The sequence below is a fragment of the Anarhichas minor genome, unplaced genomic scaffold, assembly GCF_050575085.1.
Source record: "Anarhichas minor isolate MPS153535 unplaced genomic scaffold, ASM5057508v1 ptg000110l, whole genome shotgun sequence".
NCBI lineage: Eukaryota > Metazoa > Chordata > Actinopteri > Perciformes > Anarhichadidae > Anarhichas > Anarhichas minor.
The window spans coordinates 272,065-287,500 of NW_027466556.1; the positions used below are offsets into that span (position 1 = coordinate 272,065).

The 15,436-nt window shown below is 42.2% G+C and overlaps 1 protein-coding gene across 1 annotated transcript in view; it reads left to right on the forward strand.

Moving 5' to 3' along the window:
* The window catches only part of LOC142939743 (dihydropyridine-sensitive L-type skeletal muscle calcium channel subunit alpha-1-like), a 141,505-nt gene that overhangs the window by 117,484 nt on the left and 8,585 nt on the right, over positions 1-15,436 (forward strand). The window contains exons 37-40 of the mRNA XM_076082876.1: positions 2,877-2,979; positions 4,961-5,062; positions 9,119-9,249; positions 15,274-15,399. Of these exons, the coding sequence (XP_075938991.1) occupies positions 2,877-2,979; positions 4,961-5,062; positions 9,119-9,249; positions 15,274-15,399 (462 nt within the window). The remainder of the gene's footprint in view (positions 1-2,876; positions 2,980-4,960; positions 5,063-9,118; positions 9,250-15,273; positions 15,400-15,436) is intronic.

A 15,436-nucleotide genomic window follows, 5' to 3' on the forward strand; every position in this document is an offset into this window, starting at 1 on the left:
TCAATAACAATATCAACACACACTACACAAGCCTATTGAATTGAATGAGCGGAGGAAAAATCTGTGCAAACTGAAACATCCTCAAGAGAAATAAGGAGGAATACCCAACCATAAAGACTGGAAATACTAGCAAAAAAAATTTGATATAACATAAATAATTCCTGAAACTAGAGCCTACTGTTGAAACTCTGAACACAAAAACCCAAAGCATATACAAAAAATACAAAATACCTTATATCTCTTGCAAAATCACTTCATTCAAAACTATACAAACTCTTCCAGACTGGTGTTTTCGCATTTTAACACAAACACCAAATAAATCTACTGTTGTCATACAGTTTTGGTAGCTATACCTGCGAAAATGAATGTGCTATAATTCGTAGATATCCCAAGAAATGTATTCATATCTTATTCGTGTAATTATGTACAAATAAGTATAAAAACCGCAAAAACCTACACAGGGCAGGTGGATGGGTCAAACAATAACCGCCTTTGACCCAGGAGACCGCTGTTTGTGGCGTACTTATTTAATGCATTCCGTAGTTATTTTAACTCCAACTAAGACCTTTTCTTAAACCAACTATAAGTATTTCACAATCTTTTAATTTAAACTAATTAATTATTATTGTTGCTTAAACCTTCCTAAGTTGTGTCCTGTGAAGACGGATATTTATTTTGAAAATATTGTTTGCATGTAACGAGCAGAAATTGACACTAGGTTGCTAGACATTTGTAGGACAGCGCAGGAAAAATGAGGAGAAGATTTTCTTAAGATATCGTACCAACTGTCGATAACTGTTCAAAAAGTGTGTTTTAGTGGTCAGAAGACTAGAGAGGCGCGATACAAGTACAAGTCTATTCGCCATTTACCTTTAATCATGGACAGGCAAATCCTGCCTTGTGCTGGGAAATCCCATAAAAAATATTTTTTATCCAAATGTAACGACGCACCGCCGTTACTTAGACCACGGATAGTGTGCGAGATAGGGTGTGATAGAGTCAAGGAACACACATGTTTATTGTATGTATTTATTGTGGGACTGTGGATGCTGGGAGCCATGTGCACAGCTAGGACACAAAGCTGGTCCTGTTGTTCTCCCTGCCAACAAACAGACAACTGCAGTCAGTGACAAAGTGATTAGACTTGACTGTAGTAAATGTCTATGTGGCAGAACATTATCGTGTATATATTGCAACAACTTACCTCTGCCTGTTTCCTCTTCCCAGGGTGTTCGGGCAAAATACTTCCCCGGGGGCTCGAGCACCCATTTATAGTTCTGGGAAATACCAACTACAGGAAGCGGGTAGGGGGAAGTGAAAATAGGTGTTGCTGTGTTTAGTTAGATAAATGATGGTGTTTATCATTTACTTTATTTATAGGCATTCTAATTAGTTGTTCATTATTATAGATACTTGTAGTGTGGGTAAAATCTGGTAAATATTTATTATACATATATGTTTAGCAATATACTTACCCGTAGATGGCAGGGCTGGTCCAATTAGCTGGACCAGGTGTGTATATAAGGGCCTCATTTTGTTTGTGTGGGGGGTAGTGAAGGCAACTAGATACTGGTGTCAACGTTGGTGCGATGGTCGACCTTTTAAAAATAAAAAGAAGCATCTTCTGAAACTACTCTGGACTCCTGAACTCTTCATTTGCCTCCATGGCCACTCGGGCATGTTTACACCACTCCATGACACTGACAACTCAATTTGAAATTGGAATTACAAAAGTATATCAAGAAATAGCAATTCGAAAATAGATCATAAAAACTGAAATTGAGAACATTATATGTAAACAAAATTTTGGGATTGGAAGTGCCCAAATCAACAGACAAGTAAATAATTGTTTAAGTCTATCTTTAAACAATAGTCATGTGCCCATAGAACCATTGAAACATGTTTTGTCAGCTGTATTCATCCATCCGGTTAATACTGCGTTAGCAGCATATATGCCTGCTGGAACCTCTTGCTTATTATCTTGCCGCCCATGTTAAGGCCACACCGTTTGCGTGAGCAGTTGGCTCAGGTGCTGCTCTCACTCTTTTTTTGAAATACACAGTGAAAATTATCATTTGACAGTATATTGACATCTTACCAGCAACATTACTACAGTTTGTAATGTCTACATCTGTAGAACATGTCACAGACATGTAAAAAGTTTATATTAATTATTAACTCAACACCGAAATAAAAACGCCTCTAGCGTCTTTCTGAGGACAGAATTCCTTAATTTGTTAATATAAGGCTTTGATTCTGAAGGTAGGGACAGTGATGTGGAAAGAGCGGTGACTTGCACAGCTTCATAAATGAATTGAGTAGCGGCTCTTAATTGTGGATTATCATCATTATTTGCAAATGAACACAGGCATCTTAACCTTTTTCTGTTTAAAACAAATATAATTTACATTTATAATGGAATTTAAGTGAAACATTCTGGCCATTATGAAAGGCAAACTTTGTGTCGAAAGAAGTGCTGGCAGCAGCAGCAATGCTGTCTGTGTGGACACTACTCGTGTGAGAGAGTTCAGCGTCGCAACTGTGAATATGGAAGATACCAAATTGATTTGTCTAGACTGAAATCTTTAGCTTCGGGTATGTTTTGGAATGTATTTTTGCACAGAATGACGACTGAATTTTTTATATTTGAATGACCAGAAAAAACAGGGGAATTATAACAGCAAGCAAAACCTTTTTCAGTGTACATATAGGCCCCTATTGTTTTAAGACAATGCCTGATTGACTGAAAACAAACTGAAGATGCATTTATCAAAATCAATTAATATTTTATAGCACTGTTCCTCATTTGCAAATTAAAAAATCAAATATGAGTAACATTTCTGCATTATCTTGCTTGTGTGCGTTTGTTTTAACAGAGGTTGGTCTCCATGAACATGCCTCTCAACAGTGATGGAACAGTCACCTTTAACGCCACACTGTTTGCCCTGGTTAGAACTGCACTGAAAATAAAGACAGAAGGTTTGTGTTCTCAATACATAATGTGTATCATATATTATGTCAGTAATTTTTAGTGAATATGGGTTAGAAATGGAGCAAACTCATTTCCAAACAATGGTCTGTAGATTCATGCATCATCAGATTAACCTGCTAGGGGCTCAAGGGTAAAAATGAGCGAGTTCCGATCAACTCACAGACGCCATCTTGGGCTTAACTATTTCTAGTAATAAAGCAGTCTTTATTAGTAATGGTTATTTTTATAATAACAATGCATCAAATGACAATCTGAGAACAATGTGAACCTATAGAGAACTAGAAGGGGAAGACCTCAAACAAGGCCATGCCCTTTCATATTAATTAATGAAACTGAAAAATAATTTGTGTATCCGACCTGTGATTGGAATCCGCCCGAAAAATGTATGGATTAATCCTTGGCCAATTCCATCAAGTTTCATGGAAATTAGGCCAGTAGTTTTTTGATAATCCTTCCGACAAACTAACAAACACACCAAACTGAGATTTGGTGGAGCTAATTATCAGCTGAACCTGCAGCTCCTCTCAGCTTTATAGAGCTTTATTGTGACTTTCAGCTTATTTTGTAGCTGCCCAGTCTACCGTTTTTGGCCACAGGAGGCAGCTGTTCTGTCCAGAAGTTCTAAAAACTCATTGTACACCTGCTCGGCAGCAAACAACAGACGGCCCAGGTAGTGACTAGCTGGTGAACATAGTGAAGCATTGTGCAGCTGAAGGAGTTAGTGGAGACTAAATGAAATGATATTGCTCCACAACTGTGTGTAAAAAACTAACGGTGGCACGTTCACTGTGTCAATTTAAAAAGTGATAAGTCAATGTTTTGATTATGACATGTTTCTGCTGCCCCCAAGTAGGAAAAGCATCAGTTATATCAGGTATTAGACCCTTATGTCAGTAGATATTGTGCTTAATTGTGTAATTTCCATGAAGTCCTAAATCTCTTTAGGGCTGCGTGATAATCCAGTCTCGTTTTCAAGGTGGCAATCTGGCAGAAGATGCAGATAACATTGTAGCAGTGTGTTTACTCTAGCGTGAATGTAGTCTCTCATTTGCGCTGAATTACAGCAGTGTATTGGCTGTGATGATAATTTGTCTGTGTTTTAAGAATATTCAACCCACTCTTTCCTGTTATGTGGATAAATCACAGTCTGTGCCTTAACTTTGATACCAAATAAGAACAATACAAACTCCATGTGGAGTAGTTATATAAATAAAGTACCATTTGTATAATAACACCGAACACATTACAAAGACAAGACAAAGGTGGATTAAATCAGGAGGTAGTCAACTCTACTAGACATTATCTATTTTTTAATAAGCATATTATGAACATTATGAAGGGTTGAAAATGAGAAAGTAAGTGATGCAGACTTTTAGCCATGCTAGCAGCATAGCTTTGGTTATTCATCACTACAGGATTGTCTGGTCACCAAGAGGACCTAATAAAAGATTTTGGTGATACCCTAACTTTTCAAATAGTGCTATGGATTGAGAAAATTGACTGCGTGTTGTTTGTGAATTAAAATAATTTATTTCCGTAATCAAAGGCCCCTTATTCCTTAATTTAGCACTAAATGACAAAACCCTCCACCTTTGTTGCTCTTGGTGGAGAACCATATGATTTCTCTCGTTCTGCTGCAAAGGCTAAGCTTCTCCATATGACTGAAGACTGTCCTATAGACAAGGACTGCCAGTGAGCATGGATTTCCTCTTCAACAGAAATCAAATAAGGCTGTGTAGTGTTAAGTCGCTCTACTTACTGGACAAAATGGTTCACTACTGGCAACATTATATTATTTTAAAGTAGTTGTAGTATGTGACCACTACTGTAAAATGTAATTGAGCAAAGGTTTGCTACATTGAGCTAAATTTACTCCGGTTATTGGGGGATTTTACCAATTCAAATGTTGCTTGTCTTGAATTTCAGTAATGTCCTTTGTCTCATTATTATGTTTCTTCTATTGGTCAGGTAATTTTGAACAAGCCAACGAGGAGCTGAGGGGAATTATCAAGAAGATCTGGAAGCGCACCAGTATGAAACTTCTGGATCAAGTCATCCCACCTATAGGAGGTCAGCTCCAGAAGGCAGTCATCAGGAAGCATATGCATGCATACATTTTTGCAGGTTTTCTGTAACAATAAGCTGCACAAACAATTCAGCTGTCAATTCAGTATAATATAATAATATATATATATATATATATATATATATAATTATTTATTTATTTATAACTATATATCATTTCTCAGCAGGTGCTTCATGTCTCTCACTCCCTAACTGTCCGTGCTGGATCTGTCCCCGTTGTTTTAAAAAGCTAAATAAGTTATTAGCATGACTGCATCCAGCTAGCCAAACCTGTCTGGTGTACAGCTACTGGAGAAGCTTTGCATGTACTGCTTCCCTTTCCTGCGAGTCTGCTGTCTGAATGTGAGGTCAGGCTGATCTGATATCAGCTCTTTCACTGCAGTTTATCCACCAAAGTTCTCCTCTCAAACGGGTCTTGGAGGAGCAGTGCTCGCACTGGCGCTCGCGCTCGCCTGTAGAGACTAGTCCAGATGAGAACCGCTCTGACTACGTCGGTGCTCGGGCCCTAATAATAATAATAATAAACATTTGAAGAACAATAGGTCCTACGCTCCGACTACGTCGGTGCTCGGGCCCTAATAATGATAATAATAAACATTTGAAGAACAATAGGTCCTACGCTCCGACTACGTCGGTGCTCGGGCCCTAATAATAAACATTAGAATAACAATAGGTCCTCCGCTCCGACTAAGTCGATGCTTGGACCCTAATAAACATTTGAAGTACAATGGGTCCTACGCTCCGACTACGTCGGTGCTCGGGCCCTAATAATAATAATAATAAACATTAGAATAACAATAGGTCCTCCGCTCCGACTACGTCAGTGCTCGGGCCTTAATAATAATAAACATTTGAAGAACAATAGGTCCTACGCTCCAACTACATCGGTGCTCGGGCCCTAATAATAAACATTAGAATAGCAATAGGTCCTCCGCTCCGACTAAGTCGGTGCTCGGACCCTAATAAACATTTGAAGAACAATAGGTCCTACGCTCCAACTACATCGGTGCTCGGGCCCTAATAATAAACATTAGAATAGCAATAGGTCCTACGCTCCGACTACGTCGGTGCTCGGGCCCTAATAATAAACATTTGCCGAACAATAGGTCCCATGCTCAGACTACGTCGGTGCTCGGACCCTAATAATAATTCCTACAGTTTCAATAGGGACCTCGCGGCCCGACGTCGTCGGTGCTCGGGCCCTAATAATAATAATCAACATTTGAATTTCAATAGGTCAATAAGCCAATTTTCACTCAGTCATAGCGCCACCTACTGGCAACAGGAAGACAGCGTTATGTGACAAATCCGATTTACATGATGTGGTCTATACTTGATGTAGAGCAACATAATGTATGTTTGCGCGTGTTCTCTAGCGGCACATAGAGGAACTAGTGGAATATTTGCATTACATAATTTCCAGCGTCACACAGTCCAAGCATTAAAACTACGTCTAACTTGTGGGCAAGCGATCTGATGGTTGCAGATATTTATGGCCGCTTCTGCCGGTGTCCTGCCAGTACCCCGAGACGCGGGAAGATGCGAGGGCCCGTACATCGCTGCTTGCAGCTTTAATAATTTACTTAGTTTACATATTTTAGGTCCAACCATGATGTTTTTCTAAACTAACTAAATGGTTAATGTATTGGGTTGAATAAACCTAAGCTACCCTAAGTGTTTTAGTTTGAATTCATTTGAGACCGTAGTGGAGCGTCAGAGTTTGATGCAGGGGCTGTCTTATGTTTTTTCTTATTTTGTGTCAAGGTCTTAAAATTTTTTAATTTCCTTTATTTGTTTTCGTTTTATATTTGGGTATTAATATCTTTTCTTCCTCAGCAGCTCCAGTCAAATAGTTTCTGGCAAAATTCAATTGGTTTGACGGAAATAGTGAATGCCCTTAGCTGATTGAGTTGGAAGCTGAAACAAACAGAGACATTGTAAATAAATAGAATCAGCATGTAGAAAGTCCGCCTTCCTGACTGACAGCCGTGTTCCTGTATGGTGACAAAATGGGGCAAAATTTGAAGGCACAATTGTAAATGAAAAGCTTAAGTATTGATCTTGAAATCTGAAATGTATTATAATTAGTGCTGGGCTAGTTAACGCATTAATTAATTAACACCGACAATTATTTTATCGGCCGTTAACGCAGTTTTTTGAAGAAACCATCTTTATTATCATATACATATACACGGAATTTGCCTTCTGCATTTGACCCATCCCTGTATATAGGGAGCAGTGGGCTGCCAATGATGGGGAGCCGGGGGTTCAATGTCTTGCTCAGGGACACTACGACACGTGACACGTCCCAGTCGAGGATCGAACCGTTGACCCTGCAGTTACCAGACAACCCTCTTAACCCAGTGAGCCACGGTCATCCATGGTTGTTTTTCAATTATTAAGCGGACATTTTTAACACCAGAACCGGCCGGCCGACCGCGAGCGGTGAACAGCTGTTTGTGTGGCGTCTCTTTTGTCTCTTCCTGTTTCCTTCACCTACATTCCCCTGGGTCCTAAGTCCTTCCATGTACAGCTTCTTATCACCCTCTATGTACCAACGTACATTTATAACAAATACCACACATATAACAAACATACAAACATGACGTAGATAGGTTTGCAGTTTTCAAGGTGTATATTTCAGATTGCATCTCTTACACACATGAAGATAAAGTTGTGAACACTGGCTGAATATCTATGATCAGAATCATTATAACTGTGTTATAACTGTTACTGTGTAACGGGAATACTGCTGTTAACAAGAACCTGATGTGTTTAAAGTGTTAGCAAACCAAATGTTATTGCACTTTTGTTCATATAGCACAGCGGTTTCCAAACTTTTTAGGCCACGCACCCCCTTCTACATCCCGACCGGGTTCACGCACCCCCCCCCCCCCCCCCCCCCCCACACACACCTTAAAAAAAAAACAACATAGCCTATTTATAGCCGCATAAGAATCGGACCAATGAGAGAACAGTTTGCTCGCGCGTGGCGTTTGTTTACAAGATAAAAGACAAAATCTTCCTGCACCGTGCCTTCGAAAAGGTAACGGACGTACACCAGAAGATTGGCCAGATCTGTAGGCTCGTCTACTCATAGAGAGTAAAACTCACTCTTCTTCACGCGACCGACTAATGTAGCCAGGATGTCTTCAGACAAAGCATCGATGCGGCGCGACACAGTGTTGTTGGACACCGGGATCATGTCCAACTCTTTTGCTTCTCTCTCTCCAATCATACATTCCACCATCTCTTTGGCAGCTGGCAAGCACACGTCTTCGGCGATTGTGTGAGATAGCCCCTTTCTTGCTATTCTGTAACTGACCAGATATGAAGCCCGTAGTGCGTTCTTTGTAGACCCAACACATGAATGAGACTGCAGTTGTTTTTGGCTGTTTTGTAACTCCTCCAATTTCGATATAAAAAATGTAAGGGGCTTTTGACTTGCACTGGCATGCTTGGTGTTCAGGTGGCGACGTAAATAAGAGGGCTTCAGACAGCTGTTAGCCAGAACCTCACTGCACACCACGCACTGTGGCTTTGGGCATTGCATTGCCAATCCAAGTGAAGCCAGATCATATTTCCTCTTTTTTTTCCCAGTCTGATGCTCACTCTCGTTTCCTCTTCTTTCACCTTGACTCCGCGATGTGCCTATGTGCTCCCGATTTGTCTGTGCTATCCCTTCCTCATTTTCGGTCTCCTCCGTCTCATCTTTCTCTGACTCCCGTTCGATTTCTTCTCCCGGTCTCTCCCCAACACACCTCTCCGTCTCTCTCGCCTTCGATTCCTCTCTCTCTCTCTCTGTCCCTCTCATCTTGTGCCCATTTTTCACTCAAATTGAAATTATTTCAGTTTCAAATTTGCAATTGTGCCAGATATACAACTCAATCTGCTTTCTGTCAATATTACACACCTCAATACTTCAAAGACGAGCCTGATGAGTCTGAGTTGTTATGAAATGGCCACAGTACAGGCGATTAACCCTTTAAAAAAAGTGTAATAGCTTTTCGACACTTAACAAGCATTTCTGTGTTTTAACAGATGATGAGGTGACAGTGGGAAAGTTCTATGCTACTTTCCTAATCCAGGATTATTTCAGGAAAATGAAGAAAAGACAGGAAGAGTACTATGGCTACCGGCCCACCAATAAATCTGCTACCCATGAGATACAGGTAAGTAGTTAATGGTATATGAAGTGTAGTTAATTAATGTAATGTATTCAATGAATGTGATTGCAATTAAAATTAAAGCTGTGAGCAGACATGAACGGGCCTTCGCATCCTCCCGCACGTCGGGGGTGCCGGCGGGACTCCGGCCTGCGCGGCCGAGAACGTCCGCGACCATCGGACAACGCGCCCACAAGTCCAATGTTTTTATCCTGCGTGGACCGCGTGACGTTGGACATTATGCTTTGCAAATAGTGCACCGCTTCCTGTATCCGCTGTGTGGCACTACAGAACATGCACAAACATGCATTATGTAGCTCTATATCAAGTGTAAACCACATGGTGTAAAAGTAATGTAAATTGGAGGTGTTTGTCACAAAACGCGGATTTCCTTTGGCCAGCATGTGGCACTGTGAGTTTTAGGGGAAATTAGCTTGTAGACATCCTCAGGCCATGAGTTTTATCAAGCATGAGAAGTTTGGGACCGTTTGGAACAAGTCCAGCTGAGTTACATCAGCTTTTTTCATGGGGAATCACATAAAGTAGCCACCCGCTACGGCTAAGCCATTCCGTCAAACGTAAAGCTTTTGATCACTTTTAATCACAATGGTCTTGAGATTATACTGACCAAATTTGAAGAGGATCAGACAAATTCCCTAGGAGGAATTCGTTAAAGTATAGCAACTAGAAATAGGCCAAATTCTATGGAAAAATTACACAAAAATTAAATTTGCCGACTTCTGGTAGGGTTTAGAGCATGGTCCCAAGAGACTTATATTTAAGTCTCCATAGGATACATGTACCTTCCAAGTTTCATACATGTAGCTGAAACGTAGCACTGGCGCTGCTCTTTTGAAATATTGTAGGGGGCACTATAGAGGCAATTTAAAACGGACGATTAAAAAAATAGAATATTTCTTCCAATGACCTATAACACATGTACAAAGGTCCATGAGTTTTTGAGCATGCCAAGTCACTAAACCATCAGCTTCCTTTTTCATGGCGAACGATGCGTTGCCACGGCAACAGCGTTAATCGAAAATGCACAATATTCATGATGATGCATCATCAATGTCTTAAGGCTATCCGTACCAAATTTGAGACTCATCAGGTCACCTGCCTAGGAGGAATAAAGAAAAGTATAAAATATGACATTTCCTTTAGCCAGTAGGCGGCACTATGAGTTATTGAAATTGTTTCAATTGAAGTATGTTCAAGTTTGAAGTAGCATCATGCATAAGAAGTTTTGTGCGGATTGGATAATGTACCTTGGAGTTATAACAACTTATAAGAATTAATTTTTTCAAAAACAATGAGGCAAAATGGCCGCCACGCCACGTCAAGGTTCTTCGATGAAAACTCTCGATTTTGATAACTTTTAATCACAAAGGTCACAAAGCATCCTGACCAAAGGAGAAGTTGATCGCATAAAATCTGTGGGAATTCGTTAAAGTACGAATGCTGAAATCTGCAAAAAGTGACAAAAAGCACAAGTTCGCGGGTTTACTGTAATGCTCCCTAGTGGTTGAATGCAATACAAATCTCAGGGTATGTTACAGGATGCATTGTGCACATATCCTGAAAATTTGGTAATTTTAGGACAAACGGTTGAGAAGTTATGTGTATTGATATTAAGCCACGCCCCTAAGAAGTTTATTGGTCCATATCTTGTAAACGAAAAGAGATATCAAAAAGCTTTTGACAACTTTTGATGAGGTAGATCCGGTAATGCTCCACAGCAAATGTGGTAGTAATCGGACCAAGCATGTAGGAGGAGTTCCCAAAAATGTGTTTTACACTAAATTCAATATGGCGGAAAATCGAAGTAGGCGGAGCTTTAGGGGTCTGAGAGGCTTTTTTTTTTAGATCTAGCGGAGTCGGACATGTGTGTCGAATTTCAAGTTAATCGGACATACTGGCCGAGGGGCGTCGCCGGTCCGATTTGTAAGGGGCGTTAGAGAGCCATTTCTTTACACACAAATATGCAAATTTTGGCAGCAGAGTTTTTACACCAGACCTGACAGGTGTGCAAAATTGGTGAGTTTTCATGCATGGAAGTACCCCTACAAGCTCCAACCCCAGAAAAATAAGAATCACAAATTAAAGCTGCGAGCAGCGATGAACGGGCCTTCGCAATCTGCAGCGCGTCGGGGGTGCCGGCGGGACTCCGGCCTGCGCGTCCGAGAACGTCCGCGACCGTCCGCGACCGTCAGATGGCGCGACCGTCAGATGGCGCGTCCGCAAGCGAGCCGTTTTTAATCCCGCGTGGACCGCCTGATGTTGGAAATGATGCTTTGCAAATAGTCCGATGCTTCCTGTATCCGCTGCCTGGTGCTACAGAACGCGTGCAAACATGCATCATGTAGCTCTGTGTCAAATGTAAACCACATTGTGTAAAAGTCATGTAAATCGGATGGTGTTTGTCACTAAATGCAGATTTCCTTTCGCCAGCAGGTGGCGCTGTGAGTATTAGTGAAAATTAGCACGTAGACATCCTCAGGCCATGAGTGTTATCAAGCAAGTGAAGTTTGAAACTGTTTGGAACAAGTCCAGCTGAGTTACATCAGCTTTTTTCATGGGGAATCACGTAAAGTAGCCGCCCGCTACGGCTAAGCTATTCCGTCAAACGTAAAGCTTTTGATAAATTTTAATAACAATGGTCTTGAGGCTGTACTGACAAAATTTAAAGTGGATCTGATGAAGTCCCTAGGAGGAGTTCGTTAAAGTATAGCGACTAGAAATAGGCCAAAATCGATGGAAAAATGACAGAAATGAAATTTGCCGACTTCTGGTAGGGTTTAGAGCATGGTCCCAATAGACTCATTTTTAAGTCTCCATAGGGTACATGTAGCTTCCAAGTTTCATACATGTAGCTGAAGCGTAGCGCTGGGGCTGCTGTTTTGAAATATTGTAGGGGGCACTATAGAGGCAATTTAAAACGGTCAAGCCTAAAACCCATATACACTATGTCTTCCTATGACCTATGACACATGTACAAAGTTACATCAGTTTTTGAGCATTCCAAGTCACCAAACCATCAGCTTCCTTTTTCATGGCGAACGATGCGTCGCCACGGCAACAGCGTTCAACGAAAACGCACAATATTTCTGATAATCCATCATCAGTCTTAAGGCTATCCTTACGAAATTTGAGAGTCATCAGGTCACCTGGCTAGGAGGAATAAATAAAAGTATAAAATATGACATTTCCTTTAGCCAGTAAGCGGCACTATGAGGTATTGAATTTCTTTCAATTGAAATATGTTCAGGCTTGAAGTAGCATCATGCATAAGAAGTTGTGTGCGGATTGGATAATGTACCTTGGAGTTATAACAATGTATAACAACTTTTTTTTTCAGAAACAATGAAGCAAAATGGCTGCCACGCCACGTCAAGGTTCTTCGATGAAAACTCTCGATTTTGATAACTTTTAATCACAAAGGTCTTAACAGCATCCTGACCAAAGTAGAAGTTGATCGCTTAAAATCTCTAGGAGTTCGTTAAAGTGCGAAGGCTGAAATCTGCAAAAAGTGACAAAAAGCACAACTTCGCGGGCTTACTGTAACGCCCCCTAGTGGTTGAATGCAAAATAATTCTCAGGGTATGTTACAGGATACGATGTGCACATATGCTGCAAGTTTTGTAATTTTAGGACAAACGGTTGAGAAGTTATGTGTATTGATATTAAGCCACGCCCCTAAGAAGTTTATTGGTCCATATCGTGTAAACGAAAAGAGTTATCAAAAAGCTTTTGATAATTTTTGATGACGTATATCCAGTAATGATCCACAGCCAATTTGGTAGTAATCGGAACCAGCATGTAGGAGTTCGCAAAAATGTGTTTTACACTAAATTCAATATGGCGGAAAATCTAAGAAGGCGGAGCTTAGGGGTTTGATGTTTTTTTTGTAGATCTAGCTCAAGTGGACATGTGTGTTGAATTTCAAGTAAATTGGACATACTGGCCGAGGGGCGTCGCCAGTCCGACTTGTAGGGGGCGCTAGAGAGCCATTTTTTTACACAGAAAGATGCATTCTTTTTCAGATGGCTATATTCACCAGGCCTGACAAGTCCCCAAAAGTAAATTTGGGGACTTTGGCGGATTCCGTCCCGGCCGTGGAACAGTGGACCAGTGGACCAGCTCTTTACCCTCTCAAGACTGGAGGGGTTCTGGGAGTTTGCCCAACCAGTCTACATGTGCTTTGTGGACTTGGAGAAGGCTTTCGACCGGGTCCCTCTGGGGTTCTTGTGGGGGGGTGCTGCGGGAGTATGGGGTGCCGGACCCGTTACAATGGGCGATCCGGTCTCTGTACGACTGCAGTAGGAGCTGTGTCCGCATTCTCGGCAATAAGTCAGACACGTTCCGGGTGGGTGTTGGCCTCCGCCAGGGCTGCCCTTTGTCACCGGTCCTGTTCGTGACTTTCATGGACAGGATATCTAGGCGCAGCCTGGAGGCGGAGAACGTCAGGTTCGGGGGTCTCGGGGGTCTTCGGGGGATCGCCTCTCTGCTATTTGCAGATGATGTGGTCCTGTTAGCCTCCTCGGATCGTGACCTCCAGCATTCACTGGGGCGGTTTGCAGCCGAGTGTGAAGCGGCGGGGATGAGAGTTAGCACCTCCAAATCTGAGGCCATGGTTCTCTGCCGGAAACCGGTGGATTGCTCCCTCCAGGTGGGGACGGAGTGCCTACCTCAAGCGAAGGAGTTTAAGTATCTCGGGGTCTTGTTCACGAGTGAGGGTAAGATGGAGCGGGAGATCGACAGGCGGATCGGTGCGGCTGCAGCAGTAAAGCAGGCGCTGCACCGGACCGTCTTGGTGAAGAGGGAGCTGAGCCGGAAGGCAAAGCTCTCAATTTACCACTCGGTCTACGTTCCTACCCTCACCTATGGTCACGAACTCTGGGTCGTGACCGAAAGGACAAGGTCGCGGCTACAAGCGGCCAAAATGAGTTTCCTCCGAAGGGTGGCCGGGCTCAGCCTTAGAGATAGGGTAAGGAGCTCGGTCATCAGGAGGGAACTTGGAGTCGAGCCGCTACTCCTTCGCGTCGAAAAAAGTCAGCTGAGGTGGTTCGGGCATCTAATTAGGATGCCTCCTGGACGCCTCCCACTGGAGGTTTTCCAGGCACGTCCAACTGGGAAGAGACCCCGGGGAAGACCCAGAACACGCTGGAGAGATTACATCTCCCAGCTGGCCTGGGAACGCCTCGGGATCCCCCAGAATGAGCTGGAACATGTTGCCGGTGAGAGGGAGGTCTGGGTCGGCCTGCTTGGCCTGCTGCCACCGCGACCCGACCCCGGATAAGCGTTGGAAAATGGATGGATGGATGGATGGATTATAAATAATACATAGTAAATGTTCTTCTCATTTCAAGTAAAATAACAGCTGGATTAAAAACTAAATTACATAACAGAATTCATTTTAGAAAAGTTATTTTCACTGAATTGCGCTGCAGCTTTGAATTCAGTTCATTCAGGGTGAAGTGAAAAAGACAATATTATATTTTGCTCATCTTCTAAAAAGAGATATTAGTGTTGGAAGAATTCACCTATGAGTCTGTCCAGTCAGAGTCTAATGACTCTGGTCTCTCTGGACGTTTTTTTCTTTTGGAGATCGTTCTATGATTTGACTTTCACAACTCACACTGCAATAGTCCTGCTCTGCTCTCTAGTTCCTCGTCTCTCCTCCGTGTGTCACGGTGTGTGTACATCTCACTCAAGTCAGGAAACTTGTCAGAATACTCATATTTGATTGGCTGAGCTGCATCACGTGATGTGATTCACAACGCATTGGTCGGTGTGTTTCCTGCACCGCTGAACAAGTGCTGTAAATGCTGGAATAATTCCGCTGTATAAAAAATGCCCTTCAAAATAAAATCACAAATTATTTTTTTTGTCAGAGTCCCGCGACCCACTGAAAACGGGTCCGCGACCGCGACCCACCAGTTGAGAATCACTGCTATAGATGATAGTGCCACCTGAAGGGGTTTCATTTTTGTTTTCTGCACTAACTATACCTTTATCTGTGTCCATCAGGCAGGGTTGAGGAATATTGAGGAGGAGACGGCCCCAGAGCTCCATAGAGCCATCTCTGGAGACCTCGTGACTGAAGAAGAGATGGACAGAGCTCCTGATGAAGCTGCAGAGGAGGGCATCTTCAGGGTAACAGGGATGGCAAGATGAGTGGATAGGACGATGG